The 22,321-nt window shown below is 39.0% G+C and overlaps 1 protein-coding gene across 5 annotated transcripts in view; it reads right to left on the bottom strand.

The window, feature by feature from the left end:
* The window catches only part of LOC140731037 (astrotactin-2-like), a 1,710,280-nt gene that overhangs the window by 1,096,474 nt on the left and 591,485 nt on the right, over nucleotides 1–22,321 (bottom strand). For 4 of the 5 annotated variants that reach the window (XM_073052234.1, XM_073052229.1, XM_073052230.1 and 1 more), the window contains exon 4: nucleotides 12,330–12,482. The exons of the other annotated variant lie outside the window; for it this stretch is intronic. In XM_073052234.1, the coding sequence (XP_072908335.1) occupies nucleotides 12,330–12,482 (153 nt within the window). The remainder of the gene's footprint in view (nucleotides 1–12,329; nucleotides 12,483–22,321) is intronic. 5 annotated transcript variants of the gene reach the window in all.

The following is a 22,321-nucleotide window of genomic DNA, read 5'->3' as shown; positions in this document are numbered from 1 at the left end:
ACCAGCCAGAACATCTTCAAGGAGTAATGCCTCAGAAAGGCAGCATCCATCATTAAGGACCCGCATTACCCGAGACATGCCTTCTTCTCATTGCTACATCAGGAAGGAGGCACAAAAGCCTGAAGGCACACACTCAATGATTCAGGAATAGCTTCTTCACTTCTGCCATCATATTTCTGAATGGATGTTGAACCCATGAGCACTATCTCACTACTTTTTTATTTCTATTTTTACTTATTCAATTTAATTGTGTTATATATATATATATATATATATATATATATATATATATCCTTACTACAATTCATGTTTAAGTCTATTATGATGTGTTGCACTGTATAGCTGTTGCAAAGACAACAAATTTCATGACATATATTGGTGATATTAGACTGGATTCCGATTCTGATTCTGAGGTAGGTGTCATTTAAGTCTGAGTTCTGGGGTAGGTGTCATTTAAGTCATTGGCCTCAAGGTGAACAGTCTATTTGAGCCCCTCCAACTGTTCCTGAGAAGATACTTGGACAGTGCAATTATCGAGGTAATACGTTTGTGCTGGAGAGGAAATTGCAGGTGCTGGTGTTCCCTTGCACTGGCTGTCCTTGTTCCTGAGGGGGCAGAACCTGCCCTGGTGAAATCCTGTTGTGCATTTTGTAGGCAGACACAGCAAAGCAACAATACACCAATGATAAAGAAAGATAATATTCAGGGTGATAGATGGACAGCCAATCAAATGGGCTATTTTAATGCAGATAATGTCACATTTCTTGATTATTCTTAGAGCTGCATTCATCCAGGGAAGTGAAAAAGTGAGGTCAAAGACTGAAGCCTTGGTGTTGAAGTCAAGTGCAGCTCATCTCAAGAATATGGCACCTTTGCCCATGTTGATCTGCAGCTGTAATTAAATTTGAAGAAGATTCATTCTCAAAGGATTTAAACAGCACTATTGAGCAGATCACTGGTGAGGAAGTGTACCTTGATTGCTCTGTTGGAATTTGATTGCTGGTGACTAAATATAAACTGATGGGACAGTAATTAGCTGGATTGTATTCATCCTGCTTTTTATTGACAGGGCACATCAGGGAAGTTTTTACATTGTCAAGTATGTAGATGCTGGTATTGTAGATGTGCAGAGGATCTTGGCTAAATGTGTGGCAAATTTGGAAGGTAAGTCTCTGGCTCAATTTCCAGTCCATCTCCTTTCCTATACTGACTCCATTCATCTATTCGATCTCACATTTAAAAAAATATATTTATTAAGACGGGAGCGAAAGTCACAGACTGGAGTTGAACAAAAACAGTGTAGATGGGGTAGGATTAAGTTACAATGGAGAATTTAATTGATTTTAAAAAATGGGCAGATGTGGGGTAAATGGAATACACTGAAGACAAATAAAGTCCACAAGAGCACATGTGCAAGGAGAGATTAAAGTACTTCATGTATAGTGAGCAGCAAGAATCAAAACAAGTCTCTTGGGGGCAAAGTGCATACATCATTGAGAAGGACAAGTGCAAAGGACACTCAAGTAATTAATGAAATGTTCAAGTTTATATTGGAGTACCAAAGGATTGAAGTTAGCTTTCATCTCCTCAAAGCCATGTTTATTTACACCTGAGGTACTCAAAACAGTCCTAAGTGATATATCATTGTCTTGTACTGTTCTTATGGGGTGTGGGATGAGAACTTCATTCCAAAAGTTAAAATATGGTGATTACATAATCAATGTCATACACCTGGTATTTAGAAAGTTTAAGTGAGATCTGATGATAATGTCCAAGTTGTCATGGGGAGTAAAAATATAGAAGGGAGTATTCTTTTGAGAATGACCACTGATGTAAAATCAGGTAACTTTTAAAATAGTTGTTAGTCTTTGTTATTGAGAGTGTGTGAGAATAAAAAGGCTTATGAAGCGTTGTCACCGATCAACCAATAAGCTTAGTCAACTGCAGAACAGACTCACCACCGGGCTGAATGGGCAAGCCTAGCTCCTGTGCTGCTATCATGTAGATCCTGCTGACTCACTAGCTAGCTACATCTTCAGGTTTAAAGACATGATAAGAGAATGGCATAGCACCCACACCAGAAGATTTTAATTATTAAAAATGTCGAACGAAAACATATATCTCAACATCCAAAATGGAGGACAGATCAGTTTTCAGAACTGAGCCAGTCTTAAGAAAGCACCAAATCTATTTCTGAAGCCTGAATTTACTCCAAGTATTTTGCCCCAATGTGTGAAACACATGTTATGTAGTTGGATCACGCACATTGGAATGTTTTGTTTGGCACTGTCTATCATTGTTGAGACTGCATGCTTCCCAGTTCACAAAGTTACAATTTCCATACAATCTTGCTTTACAACAGATACTGTTGCCACTATCTTAATCATTAGAAAGTACTAATATTTCTGGATTTTGTTCCATTTTCTTATATCCTAGCTGACAGCTTCATTCTAAGGATGACATCTTCTCTCACCCACTAATTTACTCACTGTGTGTAACATATGACCATGTAGGAGCAGAACTAGGCTATTTGGTCCATCGAGTCTGCTCTGCCATTTCACCGTGACTGATCCATTTCCCTCTCAGCCCCAGTCACCTGCCTTCTCCCCATATCCCTTCATGTCCTGAGTAATCAAGAATCTATCAACTTCTGCCCTAGAAATACTTTGGTCTTGTGTATAGGAATAAAGCTTATTATTTCAAACAAGGTCAATCTGAAACTATAGGCAAAGTAGTTCAGCACTAATAACCCATGATTTATGAATCTCAGGTCATTTGAAGTTGGAGCCCTGTATTAGCAAAACTACTTATGAACAAGACAGTGTGAAAAGTTACCACAAATAGGTGGTCCAGGACTTCCACAGAATCCTCAACATTGGTTAGCGTTGTAACCACCATGTGAAAAATACAAATAAAAATCTGAACGCTTATCACTGTTGTTGTATAATTCTCTATTTTACTGATCATTACATGTAGACGTGTTTCTATTAGGCAGTTACTTTTTCTAGCAAAATGAAAATGACTGTAAATTGTATAACAAATAAAGACGAGGATACCGACTCACTAGACCAAACTAACTTGTGATGAGAGAGTGGATCAATTCAGCCTTCATTCAGCACAGTTTAGAAGAAAACAAAAGAAATTATGAAGGGTGAGATACACTTGATCCTAGGGCAATGTTTCCCCTGGTTGCGATGGCTCAAATCTTCTTTACAGTAGCATGGCATGAGGTAAAATATTTAAGTTTGGGATGAGGAGAAATTTCTTCACTCACGAGATGCTAAACCTGTGGAATTCACTGCAACAAAAGGCTGTGAAGTAGCAATTGCTGCTTATATATAGGAAGGAGATAGATTTCTGGAGTCTTACCACAAGAGGTAGAGGTGTGGGATCACAGCAAGAATATAGTAGTGGAATAGATGGATCTCAGCCCAAAATGTCAACTGTTTATTCCCCTCCAAAGATGCTGTCTGACTTGTTGAGTTCTTCCAGTATTTTGTGTGCCTTGCTCAAGATTTCCAGAATCTGCAGAATCTCGTGTGTTAAGGATCAGTCATGATTTTATTAAAAAGCAAAGCAGTCTTGATGGATTGAATGTCCTAATCCACTTATTATTTTCTATGTTTCCAAGTTAATGATTTTCCTAACTAAAACACACCTTAACCCTCACACTTCCTGATGTTTGCCTCAATATTAAATCCAGCCTATCAAAATGCTTATTTTGCTCTTAAGATGTAAGATTTTCACTGTAATATAAAAAAAACAATAGAATTGCAAACCTTTTTTGAAGAATCAGTTTATCATATGCCTGCAGCTAATCCAAAACTGCAGAAATGTTTGCTTCTGTTTCCTTAAAAATTAGTGTTCCAAAAGATTCATAGATGACTTAAACTACTGAAAAATACATTCATAAAATCTCAGATTAGCATGGGTCTGGAGATAAACAGAAGAGGGCGGCAGAGTTTTTACTTTGATGACAATTGACCAGTCAACTGTAAATTGCATCAAAGTTCAACGTTCAAAGTGAATTTATTAGCTGAGTGCATATATGCCACCATGTACATCCCCGAGATGCAATCACAGTAAATATAAGAAACACAACAGAATCAATGAAAGACCTTACCCAACCGGACAGATAACAACCAATGTGCAAGAAGAAATAGAAAAAAAATAATAATAATAATAAAATAAGCAAAACACATTGAAAACACAAGATGAAGATTCCTTGAAGTCCATAGGTTGTGGGAACAATTCAGTAATGGGGCGACTGATACTGAGCTAAATTGAACTAAGTTTTATTATTTTTGTTTTGCCCAAACCAATTGGGAACCAGTTTAATAGGCGATGACCTTCCCTGTGATTGTCAGCCCTAAAGGAAACTTCAGTTGTCTCTGGTTTCTGGTTACTTTATTGCTATTTTGTTCAGCTTGGATGGGGACATCTGGCTCTGGGGCCTGCAGTCAACGAAAGACACAGTGCTAAACTGAACGGAACTGAACTATACTGAACATTCCTAGACTGTTTCAAGGATGCTATGGCTTTTTGCTTTATTATCTGTTTCTCCCTTTTTTTTAACCGTTTGCAAGATTTGTTTTTTTACACGTTGGGTGTTTGATGATTTCTTTGAAGAGGCTTCATGGTGTTTTTCATTGTTTTGTGGTTGTCTATTGGAAGAAGAATCTCATGGTTGTATACTGCATACTGACTTTGATAATAAATGTATTTTGAATCTTTGTACATTGTGTCATATCGCAGACCTGACGAGAGTTGGAGTAGGAGACAGCACTAAATCTGTTGTTGAGCATTGTTGCTGGAATGATATGGAGCTCGGTCTTTGTGGGATTCCCCAGCCAATGGGACGCCATCATTTTCAGCAGAGTAATATAAGAAAGAGGAGCAGAAGCACCATCAATTTGGACCTTCAACTTGCTGCACTTGGGATCAGAGCTGATTTAAAATTGGTCACAGTTCCACTTTACTGCTTTCTTCCCATTTTGCTTTACTCAGTAGTAGTTCTAATATTTATCAATCACCATCTTAAATATCTTCGAGGACTCAACCTTTGCAGCTCACTGGATAGAGAATTCAAAAGAGTCACTTATCTCTGAGAAAAGAAATTCCTTCTCGTCTTCAACATCAATGTATGTACCTACTGTAAAACTATCTTTCCTGGTTCTAAACTCCATACTAACCCAACTGAAGAAAAAAAACCTGTGCGGATTTCTGTCAATCCCACTGAGAATACAAAATCACCTCTCATTTTTCTGTACTGCAATGATTTTAGGGCAAACCTTTCTTAAAAATCAACTCCTTCATCCCAGCAATCAGCAAGGTGGATCTTCCCTGCATTGTATCCAACACCACTTTATCCTTTGTGAAATGTGAACACCAAATCTGTTTACAGTATTAGAAGTATGGCCTCACCAATATCGCTTTAGGTTTCAAGAAAACCAGCCTAATTTTATACTTTGTACTTTTTGCAATAAATCTTCCCTCTTTCCTACATCATAGTTCATCTGCCATTTCTTTACCTATTCACTTAAGATATATACTTGAAGAATCATTGTTCCTTCTCATAAATTACTGGCCCATCTATCTTTGTATCAACATATTTGCTTACTCCTTTCATCCAAGGATATATTGGAAATAGTTGAGGAACAAACTACTTTAAAAGTAATCAGTAATTCAAAAATAAATCATTCATTCTGACACGTTATTCTAATTTAGCCAAATTATTATTCATATTCTCTCAGATCTGTGCACTCTTATCTTCCACAGTAATACTTAATGTGACCCTCTACTGAATGTTTTCCATAAATCTAAATATATTACATCTTCTGCTTTTCCTTTGTCTACCTTATGTGTCATATTGCCCAAGAACTCCAATAAACCTGTCAAACACAATTTCCCTTTTATTAAAACTTTTTCAATTTGCTTGATTGTCTAACAGTTTTCTGAATGACTTGTGGCTATTCTTGTTTATATTAGGAAGGAGAATGAGGTAATTTTATTTTTAATAATTCAAAAAAGAAATTGAGTAATTTAAATATTTTATTTTTAAACATGGTTTAAAATGTCTCTGAAAGTCAATGTTTAACTATGTTAAAATTCAGACACATAATTTGAGAGAACATAAAGAACAAAATATTGCCTTTTTCAAGGCTGTCAAGGTGCCCTGGGGCTGTGTCTCATTTGCTGGGTGGAAGCATATCCTCAACTGATGTTTTGGCAAAAGATTTATAAGATTTAGCTTTGGTCAACAACACTCCTGAGATTTTCAAATAAATTTTAATGTTTCTTATTTCTTTATATGTTTTCAAGTGAATAAAAGTCATTTTAAATTGCTTATTAGTTAAGTGTGAGTGTAAAGAAATGAAAATACACTAACTATCTGGTCCAATAATAATGGAAAGAATGCACAACCTCTCACACCTGCTCCACCTGAGGCAACGTCTTGCTGCTTTCAGATGGAAATACCTCATATCACCTGTATTACCATTGTTTGACTTGTGTGTTTTAAGTTACATCCAGGTGACATTCACGAAGTTGTGATATATTAAACCCATTTGGGGTTATCTTTAATAACAATATAATTATAATTTCTTTAACTTACCTTTATACTTGGGAAGTTTTAATGACATTCTTCCAGATTTGCATTTTTTATCTCCCATTCAATGCATAAAAATAAGTTTAATTATACAGCATTGAAAGCCAAAGGCAGGTCCCTAGGTGGAGCAGGTGTGCACTTTTCCATTATTTTTTCATACTTTCCACTTGATCCTTTGAGCTCTTCAGTGCCAAGTGAATGTTGCTTTCCATTTTCATCCAACATGGTCACATTCTACCAAGCAGCTTTTTTAAAATTGTTCGTTTTTCAGGATCCAGGCATTGTTGGGAAAGCCGTCATACATTAGCCATCCCTTATGGGCTGTGAGAAGGTGGTAATTCTGATTCTTTGACGTTTTTCTGGTGAAGGTACTCTCTCAATGCTGTTGGGTGTGAAGGTCAGCGTTTGATCCAGCAACAATGAAGGAACATACAATCTAACAACATAGGTCTTCAAGTCTGCCGGCTATTCAATATAATCTGTGGCAAGATGGCACCAGCAACCAATTCAACTAACAGGGATATCTTGCAGACAGTTCAAGAAACTACCTTTTCTTTTAAATATGCTTCTACTACTAATTTGTGTACAATTGGAGTGATTTGGGACTTTTGTTGTCTCTGATGGAATTTGGCGTGGTTGAGAGTGAGGTCGGAAATGGAGTGTGAGGCCTAATGGCAGAACGCAAACCCATGATTGGCTCAAGTTCTCAACCAACTTGCCAATTAAAGCATCAAGCAAGATTGAAGTCATTGAGGAATAGAGTGGAAGGTGAGCAGTCATTCAGCACCATCTGCCTGCTTTGGACCAGTCTCCCTCTCCCTCTTGCATGCTGCTGCTGTAGGAAGGTACCGGAGTCTTGGGTCTCGGGGAAGGTACGATCAGCATGGTTTATGGATTGGACTCATCCTTAGAGCAATCTGCAGTTTGTGTCCTATGTGTTTCTGATTTCTGGTTACTCCTTTTTTAAGTTGCTATTTTGCGTGATTTTGATCAGAGCAGACAGGCTTTACGACCTGCAGTCAACGAATAAAACGGTACTAAATTGAACTATACTGAATTAATCTTAACAATTCCTCTACTGTTTCAAGGACTCTGTGGTTAGATGTTTAATATACTGCGTGTTATTCGCTTGTTTCTTTGTTATTTGCATGATTTTTTTTAGTTGCATGTTGTGTATTTCAGTGGTCCCCAACCACTGGGCCATGGACCAGTACCAGCTCACAAAGCATGTGCTACCGGGCTGTGAGCAAACGATATGATTTGGCAATATGAAACGATGTGAGTCAGCTGCACCTTTCCTCATTCCCTGTGATGCCCACTGTTGAACGCACACAAGGTCATCAGTCGCCTAAATGCAGTGATACACTCACGCAAGGGATCACTGGTTGGCCTCTGGTAATTGGCCGCCTCGTGCTGCTGGCGAGAAGTGCCAATGTTACTGGCCTGGAGCGCAGACAGATGGGCGCCGCCTCTAAACCTGTTTAGCACACCGAATGTTCGTGGTGAACCCGGTGCTAAAATATTCGCAGACGACCTAATTCGGGCTCAGGGTTTCGTAAATAGCGGAGCAGCTACCTTGCTGCCATCTACTGAAAGTTAACTCTTGAACCAAGCTTTTGCTGGCTGATAGATCCTACCGACCTACAAGGGGGGTGGGCACGCGCCCTGTCGCACTCCTCGCTCGGTTGCTCTCACCGGACTGCGACCACCACGGCCCCAGCACAGGGACCTCCAGTGCTGACCTTGTCCTCTCACCCCACCCACGCCCAGCCGCACCTGGCCAAGACATCTGGTGGTGGACGGAAAGCTGGAGTTTGGGCCCGGAGGCTGTCTAATGAGGCAACGAAGCCCTCAAAACTCCCTCAGTACCTTGAGTCCAAACAGCCTGCACTTAAGGACAAACCTGTTGAGTTTTTTGAGAGGAAAAAAATGTCAGCAAGCAAGACAGAAGCAAGTGCTGAGAGCCACGAAAACTAAATTACGGAATAGACTGGACATAAGGAACCTCCTTCAAGTATCGCTGCATTAACACCCTTCCCCCCCCCCCCCCCCCCCCAACCCCTGCCTTTGGCTGGTCCGCAAGAATATTGTCAATATTAAATCGGTCCACGGTGCAAAAAAGGTTGGTGACCCCTGGTGTATTTGATATTTTCTCTGAATTGGTTCCATGGTGCTTCTTTATCTCGTGGCTGTCTGCAGGAAGATGAATCTCCGGATTTTGTACTTCATGCATATTTTGATGATAAATGTATTTTTAACCTTGAACTTTGATCATGAATGATCTGATTCAGGTCTTATCTTTCCTTTCATGCTTGTTCCCCGTAGCTCTTTAATATTTCAAAAGTATATATTTTTTCCTTTTGAAATGCTACCAGTGATCTAGCCCCCTCAACCCACTAGAGTAGAGAATATATTTACAAGCCAAGATGGTATGTGACTTGGCGAGAACCCTACAAGTTATAGTGTTGCCATGTTCCTGAAGCCTTTGTCCTTCTTGGTAAAAGAGGTCTCAATTTCAGAGAGGTACATGAAGAGGACACTAGCTAAATAACTGGAGTTGGTGAGGATGTTACAATTTATCATCGAAGCTTTGGAGAAATCCTGAAAATGTAGCTCTCTGAGACACTTTATGGAATCGTAAATCAAAGGTAGCCACATTGGCTACCTTTGAAAATTGAAAGTGTCATCTATGATTATGATTCTTTCTCCTTAACATGAATACATGCCTTTCCAATTTACATTGCCCCCCACTCTGTCCTTTCACCTCTTCTCACTTGCCTATTAATTTCCAGTTAAGCTTGAAGTTTTGTCTAAGATTGACATATTTACTACTGCATGGTTTCTAATGGTTCAATTTTTTATTCTAATTTACTTTTACTACACCTTCATCAGAATTAGCTGACATTGAACCAACAGTAAAATACAGAGACAACCATTAATTTCATCTGAACTGCATAATGATTAATGACTGAAACTGTCATCAGAACTGTGTGAAACATCGAACATTTTCTTACATTTCACTTCCAGAAGTGACATATTTTCTATTTTTGGTGACAGGGAACAGGGAATACATATTTGTGGCCTCTTCAACTTACTTCTGGAATTCAAAACTTCACACTGAAGATACGAAAGTGCAAAATGCATTATTTATCTCAGCAAACAGAGTTGAAAGAGGAATGTATGACATTTTCTAAGCCATTTGAAACACTGAACCACTTTGTAATAATCAGGCCATCCAGAAATATGAAATGAAACTGACTCTGGATTTTACTGTGTTTACATGGGGTCATACAGACATTCAGAACAATAACAGATCTTTCAACCCACTATGTCCACACCAGTCAACAAATACACTGATACCAGGGACAACTGTATACCTGACTTCCCAGTGGCCAAACACTTTAATTGCGATTCCCATTCCTATTCCAATGTGTTGGTCCATGGCTTCCTCTTATACTAAGATAAGTTCATGCTCAGGGTGGGGGAGCAACACCTTATATTCTGTCTGGGTAGCCTCTAACCTGATGGTATGGATATTAATTTCTCCTTCAGGTGAACAAATCCACCCTCCCCCCACTCTGTCCTTTCACCTCTTCTCACCTGCCTATTACTTCCCCCTAAGTCTTCTTCTCCTTCCGTTTCTCCTATAGTGCGCTCACCTTTCCTATCAGACTCCTTTTTCTCCAGCCGTTGACCTTTTCCACCCACTTGGCTTCATCTATCCCTTTCCAGCTCACTTCCTTCCCCTTCCCCCAACCTTTTTTTATTCTGGCATCTTCCCCTTTCCTTCTCAGTTCTGCCCCGAAACGTCAACCAATTATTCATTTCTACAGTTGCTACTTGACCTGTTGAGTTCCTCCAATATTTTCTGTGCATTGCTTTGAACTGTATACATACTTGGTTTCCAAGTACAAAACAAAAAGACTGTTCACCTTCCATCTAAAAGCTACCCAGGTTGATCCAGAAATTCTATTACTATCTATCTTCACTTGTCATATTTCATGTTTTTCATTATCCTGTGTCCATAAGAAAGATAACAGTAAGACAGCTTTTGACCGTAGCAAATAACTTGTTTGAGTTCATTCAATTTATCTTAATTTATTACTAATTATAAAGTCCACTAAACCATTTATTTTCCAATGTATTTGCATCATCATCATCCTCTCCTACTTAATTACACTGCAGTTACTTGCTTTCTTATCATTTAAATATTATAAACATAACACTTTCAATTCCCCTGCTTGACAAAAATGTTTCACACAGGTTTAGATCTAATTCACCTCCAGCTGCTTTTTATTACTACTTGCCTTGAATTAAGCAAAAGACGGAATATGTTGGCAGATCGAAGGTCTTGATCTTGAACCCTCAATCATAATAAAAAATACTGAGCTGGCACACAGTCCTAAAATTTAGAATCCATGTAACTTAATCCTCGTTTTGTCCCACATGGAACCAATCCAAAACTTTGTCTTATTATTGAGTTCACACAAAACCTATGTCAAATCTGGCAGCGTCATTCTTATGAAGGTCAACCTGCAACGTACTCAGAAAATCAAAGGAAACTTAGGTATTGGAAATTTGACATAGAAACAGAAAAGGCTGGAAACATTCAGAGGTCAAGTAGCATCTATGGAGAGAGAAACAGCTAACATTTGATGTGAAGGACAGGTCCAGCATTTTCTATTTTTTTTAAATTCCTGTACAGACATCCGTATCACAAACCACTTGTTTAAGCTTTGTTATACCACAATATTTGGAGTTCTCTTAGTCTATCCTTTCCCTCATCCAGAGCAAGTTGACCAAGTATAAATCATTTGCAATTTTTATACATACCATGTCAATTTGCCATCCAGCTCTGAGCATCAGTATTATCTTTGAAAACAGTCAACTTTTGAATCAGAATCAGGTTTCATATCACTGGCATATGTTGTGAAGATTGTTAACTTTGCGGCAGCAGTACAATACATGATAATATAGAAAAAAAACTAATGACAGAAAATATATATAATTGCTGTAAATATTAAAAATACATATATTAAATAGTTCTTAAATAAGTAATGGAAGAACAGAAATAAAAAAGTAGTGAGATAGTGTTCATTGTTTCTATGTCCATTTAGAAATTGGATGGCAGAGGGGAAGAAACTGCTCCTTAGTCATTAAGTGTGTGCCTTAAGGCTTCAAAACCTCTTTCCTGAAGGTAACAATGAGAATAGGGCATGTCCTGGGTGATTGGGATCCTTAATGATAGGTGCCAACTTTTTGAGACATTGCTCCTTGAAGATGTCTTGGATACTATGGAGGCTAGTGCCCATGATGGAGCTGACTGAGTTTAGAACTCTCTGCAACTACTATTTTGCAAAGTTGAAGAAAGATATGTTGATTTTGACTGACCAGTGCTGCTTAACAGTAAAAAAGGATGAGTAGATCACCAAACAACATCTGTAGACTGCTATTTTGAATACTATTACCCCCTTATATTTCAATTTATAGCCTATAGCAACATGAATGAGTCTGAGTGTGTATTTTATAGATGCATTGGTGAAAGCAATAGTGGGAGCATGAGGAAGACTTTAATCAGGAGAACCTCTAGAATTGGTGTAAGTTCATAGTTAGTGCATGCATTTGCCCACCACCAGTATCACCACCTCCATCACCAACTTACCATCACCTCTTAGCTTAAATGGGTATTTTAGAAATATTCTTAACTAGTTGTGTATCCTACCTCTAATTTTATTCCTCCTTCCCTTCTTTCGTCCTGTGGATGTGCTGCGTGGTGCCTGCTGCAGGTGGGAGATCTCAATTGGCGTGTTTGTTCGAAAGCTCTCCTTGAACTTCTGCATCAATGACTGTACTGTCTCTTGAGTCACGTCAGCGGCTACAACGTGTCAATTTTATTATTAAAATGTGAATATGTTATAACTGCAACTTATTACTTATAGTTAAACTGAGAAATGCCAAGATTATACTTAATAAAATATTCTGATCAACAAAATCCCTTTTGTGTAAAGAAATAAATTGTACTAAAAGAAATGTCAACTCCTGAGCAGTCAGTTCTTCAGATGGTACATCAGAACAGTTTAGTACTTTAAAACTAATACAGAGGAGGAGGGAATCAACTGAACCAAATGACAGCAGTAGTACCTATGGTATCAGTAGCTGGGTGTTTAATATTCATAAACTACTCATCTTTTCACCTCACTAATCTTTTTCAGCCAGGTAAACTTCTTCCATTCGGAATAGAATAGCACCAAGCAACTATCCCATTCTGCACACAAGCAGAAAAGTGTAAGACTCACACTGCAAGCTGTTTGATCCCCCACCACCCCCCCCAAAATCTCAGTCTGCAAACTTATGAAGTTAGGGATGCTAGCTAAAAGTTAGATGTATCATTCAAATGTTCTTCACAACTAGGCAAAGACCCACTCATTTTTTCCTATAAGCTTTTCTTCATTTTAGTCACCCAATATACTAATTATTTTTAATCATTCTATAAACTTTAAGAAACCACTGCACATGCTTCATTGTGGTTAGTCTGGACTACTTATGGCAAACATTTGGGATCGGATTGCCTGCTCATTTACCTATCTTCTTTGGACTAAAGTAGAGCAGACATGGGTACAAAATAACTGGGGATAGAGTTAGTCATTAGAAAAGATTCATCTAAAGTGTTGAAAAACATCATATGAGAGCTGTATAACATTATTATTTTGTTAAAGGTGAAGTCTGAGAATAAACATGGAACTAGAATTATCATCCCATTTGACATCAATATACCAAGAAAGATTGCCAAGGCATTGCCAAGTATTGCAAACTAATCAAATAAAATTTGTGCTTCTCATTAAAAAATGCAATGTGTTGTATGGTCGGCAGTTCATTTCACAGAGCACAGGATGATATTGGATCAGTTAATAAGTAACTAAATATACTATGTGACTAACTCTTGGCAACACCATTACATAAAAAACATCAGAAATATAAGGCCCGTCGAACCTGTTCCACTATTCAATAAGATCATGGCTGCCCTGGCCATTGTCTCATCTCCACCTACCTGCCTTTTTTCCCCATATCCCTTAATTCCCCTACTATGCAAACATCTATTCAACCTTGTCCTAAATATATTTACTGAAGAAGCAAACACTGCTTCATTGGGCAGATAATTCCACAGATTCACCACCCTCTGGGGAAAGCAGCTCTTCCTCATCTCTGTCCTAAATCTACTCCCCCAAATCTTAAGGCTGTGTCCCTTAGTTCCAGTCTCACCTATCAGTGGAAACAACTTTCCTGCCTCTATCTTATCTATCCCTTTCATAATTTTCAAGTCAAGTCACTTGTTATTGTAATTTTGACCCTAACTGCTGGTACAGTACACAGTAAAAACAAGACAACGTTTTTCAGGACCATGGTGCAACATGAAACAGTACAAAAACTAGACTGAACGACACAAAAACTACACTAGACTACAGACCTACCCAGGACTGCATAAAGTGCACAAAACAGTGCAGGCATTACAATAAATAATAAACAAGACAATAGGCACAGTAGAGGGCAGTAAGTTGGTATCAGTCCAAACTCTGGGCATTGAGGAGTCCAATAGCTTGGGGAAAGAAACTGTTACATAATCTAATCATGAGAGCCCTAATGCTTTGCTGCCTTTTCCGAGATGGCAGGAGGGAGAAGAGTTTGTATGAGGGGTGCATGGGGTCCTTCATTATGCTGTTTGCTTTGCAAATGCAGCATGTGGTGTAAATGTCTGTAATGGCGGGTAGAGAGATCCCAATGATCTTCTCAGCTGACCTCACTATCCACTGCAGGGTCTTGCGATCCAAGATGTGCAATTTTCAAACCAGGTAGCGATGCAGCTGCTCAGGATGCTCTCAATACAACCTATGTAGAATGGGGTGAGGATGGGGGGTCGGAGATGGACTTTCCTCAATCTTCGCAGAAAGTAGAGATGCAGCTGGGCTTTCTTTGCTATGGAGCTGGTGTTGAGGGACCAGGGGAGAGTCTCCACCAGGTGAACACCAAGAAATTTGGTGCTCTTAATGATCTCTACCGAGGAGCCATCAATGTTCAGTGGAGAGTGGTCGCTCCCTGCCCTCCTTTATGTATTTCTGTAAGATCTCCACTCATTCTTCTGAATTCCCATGAGTACAGTCCCAGGCGACTCAACCTCTCCTCATAGTCTAACCCCTCATCTCTGGAATCAACCTAGTGAACCTCCTCTGCATTGCCTCCAAAGCCAGTATCCTTCCTCAAGTAAGGAGACTAGAAGTGCATGCAGTACTCCAGGAGCAGCCTCACCAGGACGCTGTACAATTGCAGCTTAATCCCCCTTCTTTTAAATTCAATCCATCTAGCAATGAAGGCCAATATCCCATTTGCCTTCTTGATAACCTGCTGCAACTGCAAACCAACCTTTTGTGATTAATGTCCCTATGTTTTCCACATTTATTTCCAACTTTTAAATCATCAGTTTTTAAAATGGTCCTGAATACTTCCACCTATGGAGAGGAACCAAACAGTTGACATTTATTCCTCTTCCTAGATGTCTGACCTGCTGAGATCTTTAAGTGTGTTACACTGGATTTCCAACATCTGCAGAATCTCTTCAGTTTCTGAATTTTTTCACCTTTTGCTAGTGTTTCTTTTTAAATCATGGGGACAACTACCACATGATGGGAAAAGAAGTCAATTCTATTGTGAGCACCAGTCCTTTAGAAGAAAGAAACATAGACTGTTGATTCAAATAATGTGAGGTGTTGAACGTCACTTAAACATTGGTGCTTGAGTCCGGACACCAAAATGGCAACAATGATGTATATGTGCCTTTATCTACATGACCCTATAGATGGATGTTCTTTGAATGATGTTGGTCTTGGTGAGGTACACTCAGCAAATATTCTGGAAGATGGAAGAATTATATGAAAGAAAGGACTTTGGAGACATAATCAGTGATTAACATTATGAAGATATGGATCCTCACCCTAGAGAAGAACAGCTTCTCATGGGGTGAACCATGCCAGTTCTCCAAGGTGGGGTAATATCTGGGCCTGATCAGTGAGAGAGGTGTCAAGTCAAGTCAAGAGTATTGTCATTTAACTATGTAAAATATATCATATATAACCATATAATGTATATAGAAATGAGACAAAGTTCCTCCATACCAGTAGTACACAAAACATACATTACACACTATACCTTATGAAGGTAATGTGAAAGAAAATTAAATTTTGTTATCAAGCTTGATTAGCTAAGTATTGTCCAAGATTTGGGTCATGAGGGTGACAAGATAAGATGCAGACTTTGTCTTCTGTGTGCTAGCTAATAATAGGTCATGCCAATAATGCCTGTCTGACTGGCTAAAAGGGGAAATGAATGTGGACAGGCAGTTCTAATTTTGTGTACTGTGCAGAACCATTCATAGACTGGCTGACACCTAACAAGTGTATAACCAGGTGACTGTTTAATATCATTTTTTATTGTTAAAGTGCACTTATGTATTCAGCTTGGTAAAGCTAAAATAGCTGCCTGTGCCTTTAAGAGAAAACAGTGATGTCATTGTGCATGGGTTGCATCGAACAAAGAGTTGCCATGTTCTAGAAAGGACGACATTCAAATGCTTTTCCCAGGTTTGGTGAGGAAAAGTGAATAATATTTGATAGTATCCATGTAAATTTGTTTATACTTGTTTGTAAATCTCGCATATCGGTAATTGGACATGTTTTACATATGGGTGGCGTAGATTTTCATGAGCAAATTGATCAGCACTGGATTGCGTGGTTGCAAAGTTCCTTTATCGGCTACTAGCGTGAGCAAGGAGAACTCATTTCAAGGTCTAGCCTATATATGTTTGGAAGTTAAGCACGTGTGTGCCAAATAATTGCCACCTCCGTATTAGTTTTGTACATTTTGTTTTAGTTATTTTCATACTGCATACGTAACAAGGCTATGGTCCGAAGTTAAACTGAGATTGTAACAGTGGGAAATGTTTTATAAAATTTATTTTGTCATTTTTATTTTTATACCATTTTTCTGCAATAAAATATTTAAAACAGATAAAGGAATTTAAGACCCAATAAAGTACCTGTTGTCCTGACTGTGTTTTTTCCCCAGGCTACAAAAAGCACTTTTTGAAATCGCTGACTAAGTATATTTGGCTGTTGACTACTGCCCAAAATTTACTGTATAAATTTAAGATGCAACCTGACATTGGTGGAGTCATAAGACAATGGCTCTCCGTGGTCATGTATTAAGGTTTAACCTTATACCAAGGTCTATGTCTTTATTTCTGTTTGATAATGGGGTGAATTCTTCTATGGTAAAATACAGTAAAATGGTAGGTTCTTTGACAGTAAGGATGAAATCTACAGATGAATCATGCATAAATATGCTAAAACTATATGAAGTTGGGGACTTGCCAATGCTCAGTAGCAAGCAGTAATAAAGAAATATGAGTTGAATGGTCCTTTGTCCAACACATTGTGTGACCGGAGCCAAAGGATCAACCTTAAATACCTTAAATGAGTTCTTAGGGCATTATAGCAGAAAGTTTACATATTATTTCCTCTCATGTTACTTATAAATGCACATAATGTTTTTTTTATTTTGTGACCAATGTCTAAGGAACTTAAACGCAAGTGATAAAGGCTAATAGAAATAACATTTTTGTGATGTACTACTGTATATCAAATTCATTTTGACAAGCTTTAAAAAAAACTCCCTCTTTTTTCATTGTGGCACTTGCTTCTTCAACCGTGAAAGTGAGAGAGTCAGAGTAACAACTAATCTTGCAGAATGCATTTTTTTTTGTTGTAAATGCATAATTGATCTGTCATCACTTTTCTGAGAGAAAACAGAAGGCATAATCGAGTGCTCTGGAGCAAAATATAATCATATTACTGCATGTCTGAAAATTGATGTTGTTATGTTAATCAGGCTAATGCAGTGGGTGGTGGTTGTGAACAAAACCTAGTTGGCTATCTTGACAGGTTGGCAAGTATGTCTTTCTTTCTCATTAATGAGGTTTGTCCTGCTGCAAAAGGAATTGATCACCTCAACTCCAAATGAACTTTAAAACCTGATATTACCATTAGAATAACCCAGCTCCATTTATCAACATAATGTAGAAACCCAAAAGAAAATAATTTATTTTTTCAAGTTAAATGCAAGCAGGGCAATTTGTTTTCTCAGACAGGCTATCGGCAATGAGAAGTATAAAAGACTACTGTTGTCTTCAATACAAAGCTCATTTTAAAGGATAGATTCTATGATATTGCAGCCAGACCTATTGGTGGACCTGTTTCCCCTTTGGTGGATGTTTGGTATATCAGGGAACGGCCTAAACATGAAAAAAACTGAATCTACTAGAAACACTCAGCCGATTAAGACAGCATCTGTGGAAAGAGGAACAATTGTAGAGCCTGCTTTGGGAGTTTGCATATCAGGCACTCTAAATGGTGTGGACCTGAAATGTTAACTATTCTACTTTCCACAGTTGCTGACTGATCTACTGAATGTTTCTAGATATCTTTTTGTTTCAGATTTCCAGCCTTTTTAGTTACTTTTTGATCTTCATTTACTAGCCCTATATTTTTTCTTTATTAAAGCCACGTTGTTTGAACAGTTCATTAAATTTCTTAACCAACTAACCATCATAGCTGACCTGAAGGTGCTAAGCTTCGGAAACTGATGCAATTAAGCATGCATTAAAATTAAATGTTACATACAAACCCTTTTAATCCAACTTCAAACACCGATGTCATATTTTAAGTAGTCACACTTCCCCACTCAACTAAAAATAAGTGAAATCCATTCATGGTGGATATTAAATAGAAATCCATTGATGGTGATTATCATTCACTTTGATTTTCCTGACGTTTAATAACTACTGAGGAATTATAGAATTGTCACAACACTTCTTAAGTAACATTCATGAAGAACATTATAAAAATAGGAACAGGAAGTGGTTCTGACACCTCAAGCCTGAACCACTCAATATGATCACGGCGGAACTGCCACAGTCCACCTCTCCCACATGCCCGTGGGTGGACAGCACTCTTCTTCCAGAGTGGTTTCATACATTGGCACTCTATTGTGTAAATCCTTGATCAGTGCAACTCACCAGCTGTACCTAAGCAGTAGGGTTTGTTTGTTTCGGTCTCTTATACAACATGAAGTGGTTTCATTAGATAAAGAAACCATGATAACAATGAGAGTTTAAGCAGATGGTGTTTGCTGTTTTGAAGGAAGTCTACCTTCCCGGAATCCTGCTCACAATTAGGGAATGTTAGTATAGGATTGTTAATTATTATGACATGCCATAAGACCACAAGGCATAGAAGTGGACTGAGGCCCACTTTGTACATTGTCAATACAGGCAGTCTCCAGGTTACGAATGAGTTCCGTTCCTGAGTCCGTCTTTAAGTCGGATGTATACGTAAGTCAGAACACACACATCTGGTATTATTTAGCATCAATCAGTTAAACGTTTGTCTTAGCATATAGTATATATTTTACCTTTCTATGCATATAAAACACTTAAGAAATGTATGTATTTCAATAATTAAATCACTGCATTGCTGAGTAATAATTGTAGCTTTCATCGGGGCAGGGCCTTTCACTTGCTCCATTATTCTCACTTTATCCTTTACCTGTATCCTTTGAAATTATTCCGATCGTTGACTGACTTTAGCCTTACGGTTTTTCAATAACTGATGGAGTTTCACCTCTTTCCAATCGCTTTATTATTTCCACTTTATTTTCAGTCACGATCGTCTTCCATCAACAGAACAGAAAACTGCAGATTCAGCAGCAGCCGCAGGCGGTGTGTCCTCTGCACCCCCGGGTCCTAAAGTCCACCTGAACTGAGCCAGGTTAAATGGGACAAGTAGGGGTGGTGCTGACTAGAAAAGGTGGGCTCAGGGTGAATATTGCTAAGAAATATTTAAGCGAAATACAAAGTTACACACTCAACACAGTGTCAACGGCAACGACTTAAAATGGCAGACGGCATTCTCCTCCCTCCGTTCGTAAGTACGAGTGGTTCATAGGTCGGATGTTGGTAATGTGGGGACTGCCTGTACATTCATAGAGTCATCAAATTAATATACTTCATGTACAAACGACAAATTCCATTCCATCAAGGGTCTACTGTGAATGCTTGCAAAAAGAATCTCAGTGACATATTTGGTGACACATAAGTACTTCATCAAAATGGTTGTTGTGATGCGTCTAGTGTGGTAGTGTTGCAGTAGAGCTTGTCACTCTCACTTTCAGCTTCCACTGCTAGCTAGCAATCTTGCGAAAAAGGAAGCTGAACTTGTAAGTCTCTCCCTGCCAGTACATACCTTCTACAACAGCATGCCTCATGTTGCACCTCCTCACTGTGACACACGGAAAATGAACTCCTTTTCAGACTCAGGCTGAACTACAGAGGACGGGGAAGAGGTCTAGACCCTGCCCGCGTAGCATGCAGGCCCATTGGTGTGTGGACTCATGAACCCAATCCCTAGCTATGGGTAAATAGCCCCACTGTCTTGCAGGCAGCTTCCTGAGAGATGAAGGCTGTGGGAGTCAACCCAGACAGCAAATCCAGAGTGGAACCCATAAAGGGGCCGGACATCATTGAACATCCAGCGGCTCAGCTGGTATTAAATGTATTGTTTCATAAGCTTTCCTTTGGACTACACTGGTGAGGGTGAGAGGGGGATCTTGATGAACGGGCATCTCAGGATCCCCATACCTTCCACCCAGGCTTGTGATGATGATCATCATAACCCATTGCCCTTCAAGACAGACAGATGCCAACCAGCAACCATATGTACTTTGATAATAAATTTAGGTTGAACATTGTAATTCTGGATTGGGCGTTGAGCTTAAGATAAAGGAACACTTAGGAGGCAGTGATCATAATATGATGGAATTCACCCTGCAGAAGTGAGGGAGAAGCTAAAATCAAATATATCAGAATTACAGAGGAGTAAAGGAAACTATGGAGGTATGAGAGAAGATCTGGATAAAGTTGACTGGAAAGGACACTAGCAGGGATGACAGTAGACTGGCAATGGCTGAAGATTCAGGGAGTAATTTGAAAGGTACAGGATTGGTTCATCCCATAGATTCGAAAGGGAAGATGAGGCAACGACAGCTAAAAGAGAAAGCAAGGACAGCCTAAAAGCAAAAGACAGGGCATAAAATATAGCAAAAATTATAAAATTGGGAAGTGAGAGGCTTGGTAACCAACAAAAACAACTAATGAATAAGGAGAGAAAAGGTGAGATATGAAGATAGACAAGCCAATAACATAAAAGAGGAATGCAAACATTTTCAGCTATATTAAGAGTGAAAGAGAGGCAACAGTAGGCACTGGAAAATGATGTCAGTGCAAAGGAGAACCAAGAAATGTACTTTGCATCAGACCTCACTGTGGAAGACACCAGCAGCATGCCAGAAATTCAAGAGTGACAGGGGATAGAAGTGAGTGTAGGCCTTTTGTTTTTAAACCAAGCTTGGGTAGCTGAAAGCTCTGAAGTTAGAAAGGTTACTAAGACCAGATGCACTATACCCCATGGCTCTGAAAGAGATAGCTAAGGAGATTGTAGAGACATTAGTTGTGAACTTTTAAGAATCAATAGTTCCCGGAATGGACCTGGAGGAATGGGAAATTGCAAATGTCACTCCAATTTTTTAAAAGGGTGGAAGACAAAAGACAGAAAATTATTGGCCTTTTAGCCTGACATCAGAGGTGTAAGATGTTCGGGTCCATTATTAAGGAAGAGGTTTCGGGATACTTGGAGGCACATGATAAAATAGGTGAAAGTCAGTGTGGTTTCCTTAGGGGAAATTTTACCTAGCAGATCTATCGGAATTCCTTGAGGAAATAAAAGACAGGATAGAAAAATGAGAGACAGTGGATGTTGTTTATTTGGATTTTCAGAAGGACTTTGACTGGAGGCTGCTAAGCAAATTAAGGAGATATGGTATTATTTGAAAGGTATTAGCATGGGCAGAAGGTTCACTGACTAACAGAAGGCAAAGAGTGAAAATAAAGTGAACCTTTTCTAGCTGGCTCCTGGTGACTAGGTGAGTTCCGTAGGGGTCGGTGATTGGTCTGCTATTTTTCAAATTATATATTAATGACCTGGATGAAAGAATTGATGGTTTTATGGCCAAGTTTGCAGATGACACAAAAACAGGTGCAGGGCAGGTACTGTTGAGAAACAGTGAGTTTGCAGAAGTAGTTGGTTTAGGAGAATGAGCAAAGAAGTGGCAGATAGAATACAGTGTAGGGAAGTGTGCATTTTGATAGAAGGAATAAAGCAATAAACTACCACCCAACCCCACTCTCTGCTTTCCACAGGGATCACTCCCTATGTAACTCCATTGTCCCTTTGTCCTTCCCCACTGATCTCTCTCCTGGCGCTTCTCCTTGCAAGTGAAACAAGTGCTACATCTCCTCCTGAGGTGACACTTCACCTGTAAATCTGTTAGGTCAGCTACTGTATCTGGTGCTCCTAGTGTGGCCTCCTATATATCGGCGATTCCCAACATAGACTGGAAGACTGCTTTGGAGAGCACCCATGCTCTGCCTGCCAGAAAATGCGAGATTTCCCAGTGGCCACCCATTTTAATTCCACTTTCCATTCCCATTCCGACATGTCAGTCCATGGCCTCCTCTACTGTTGTGATGAAGCCACACTCAGATCGAAGGAGCAA

The sequence above is a fragment of the Hemitrygon akajei genome, chromosome 7 (assembly GCF_048418815.1).
Source record: "Hemitrygon akajei chromosome 7, sHemAka1.3, whole genome shotgun sequence".
Taxonomy (NCBI): Eukaryota; Metazoa; Chordata; class Chondrichthyes; order Myliobatiformes; family Dasyatidae; genus Hemitrygon; species Hemitrygon akajei.
Note: the sequence above shows the minus strand (reverse complement) of the source record. Positions and strands in the feature narration are given on the sequence as shown.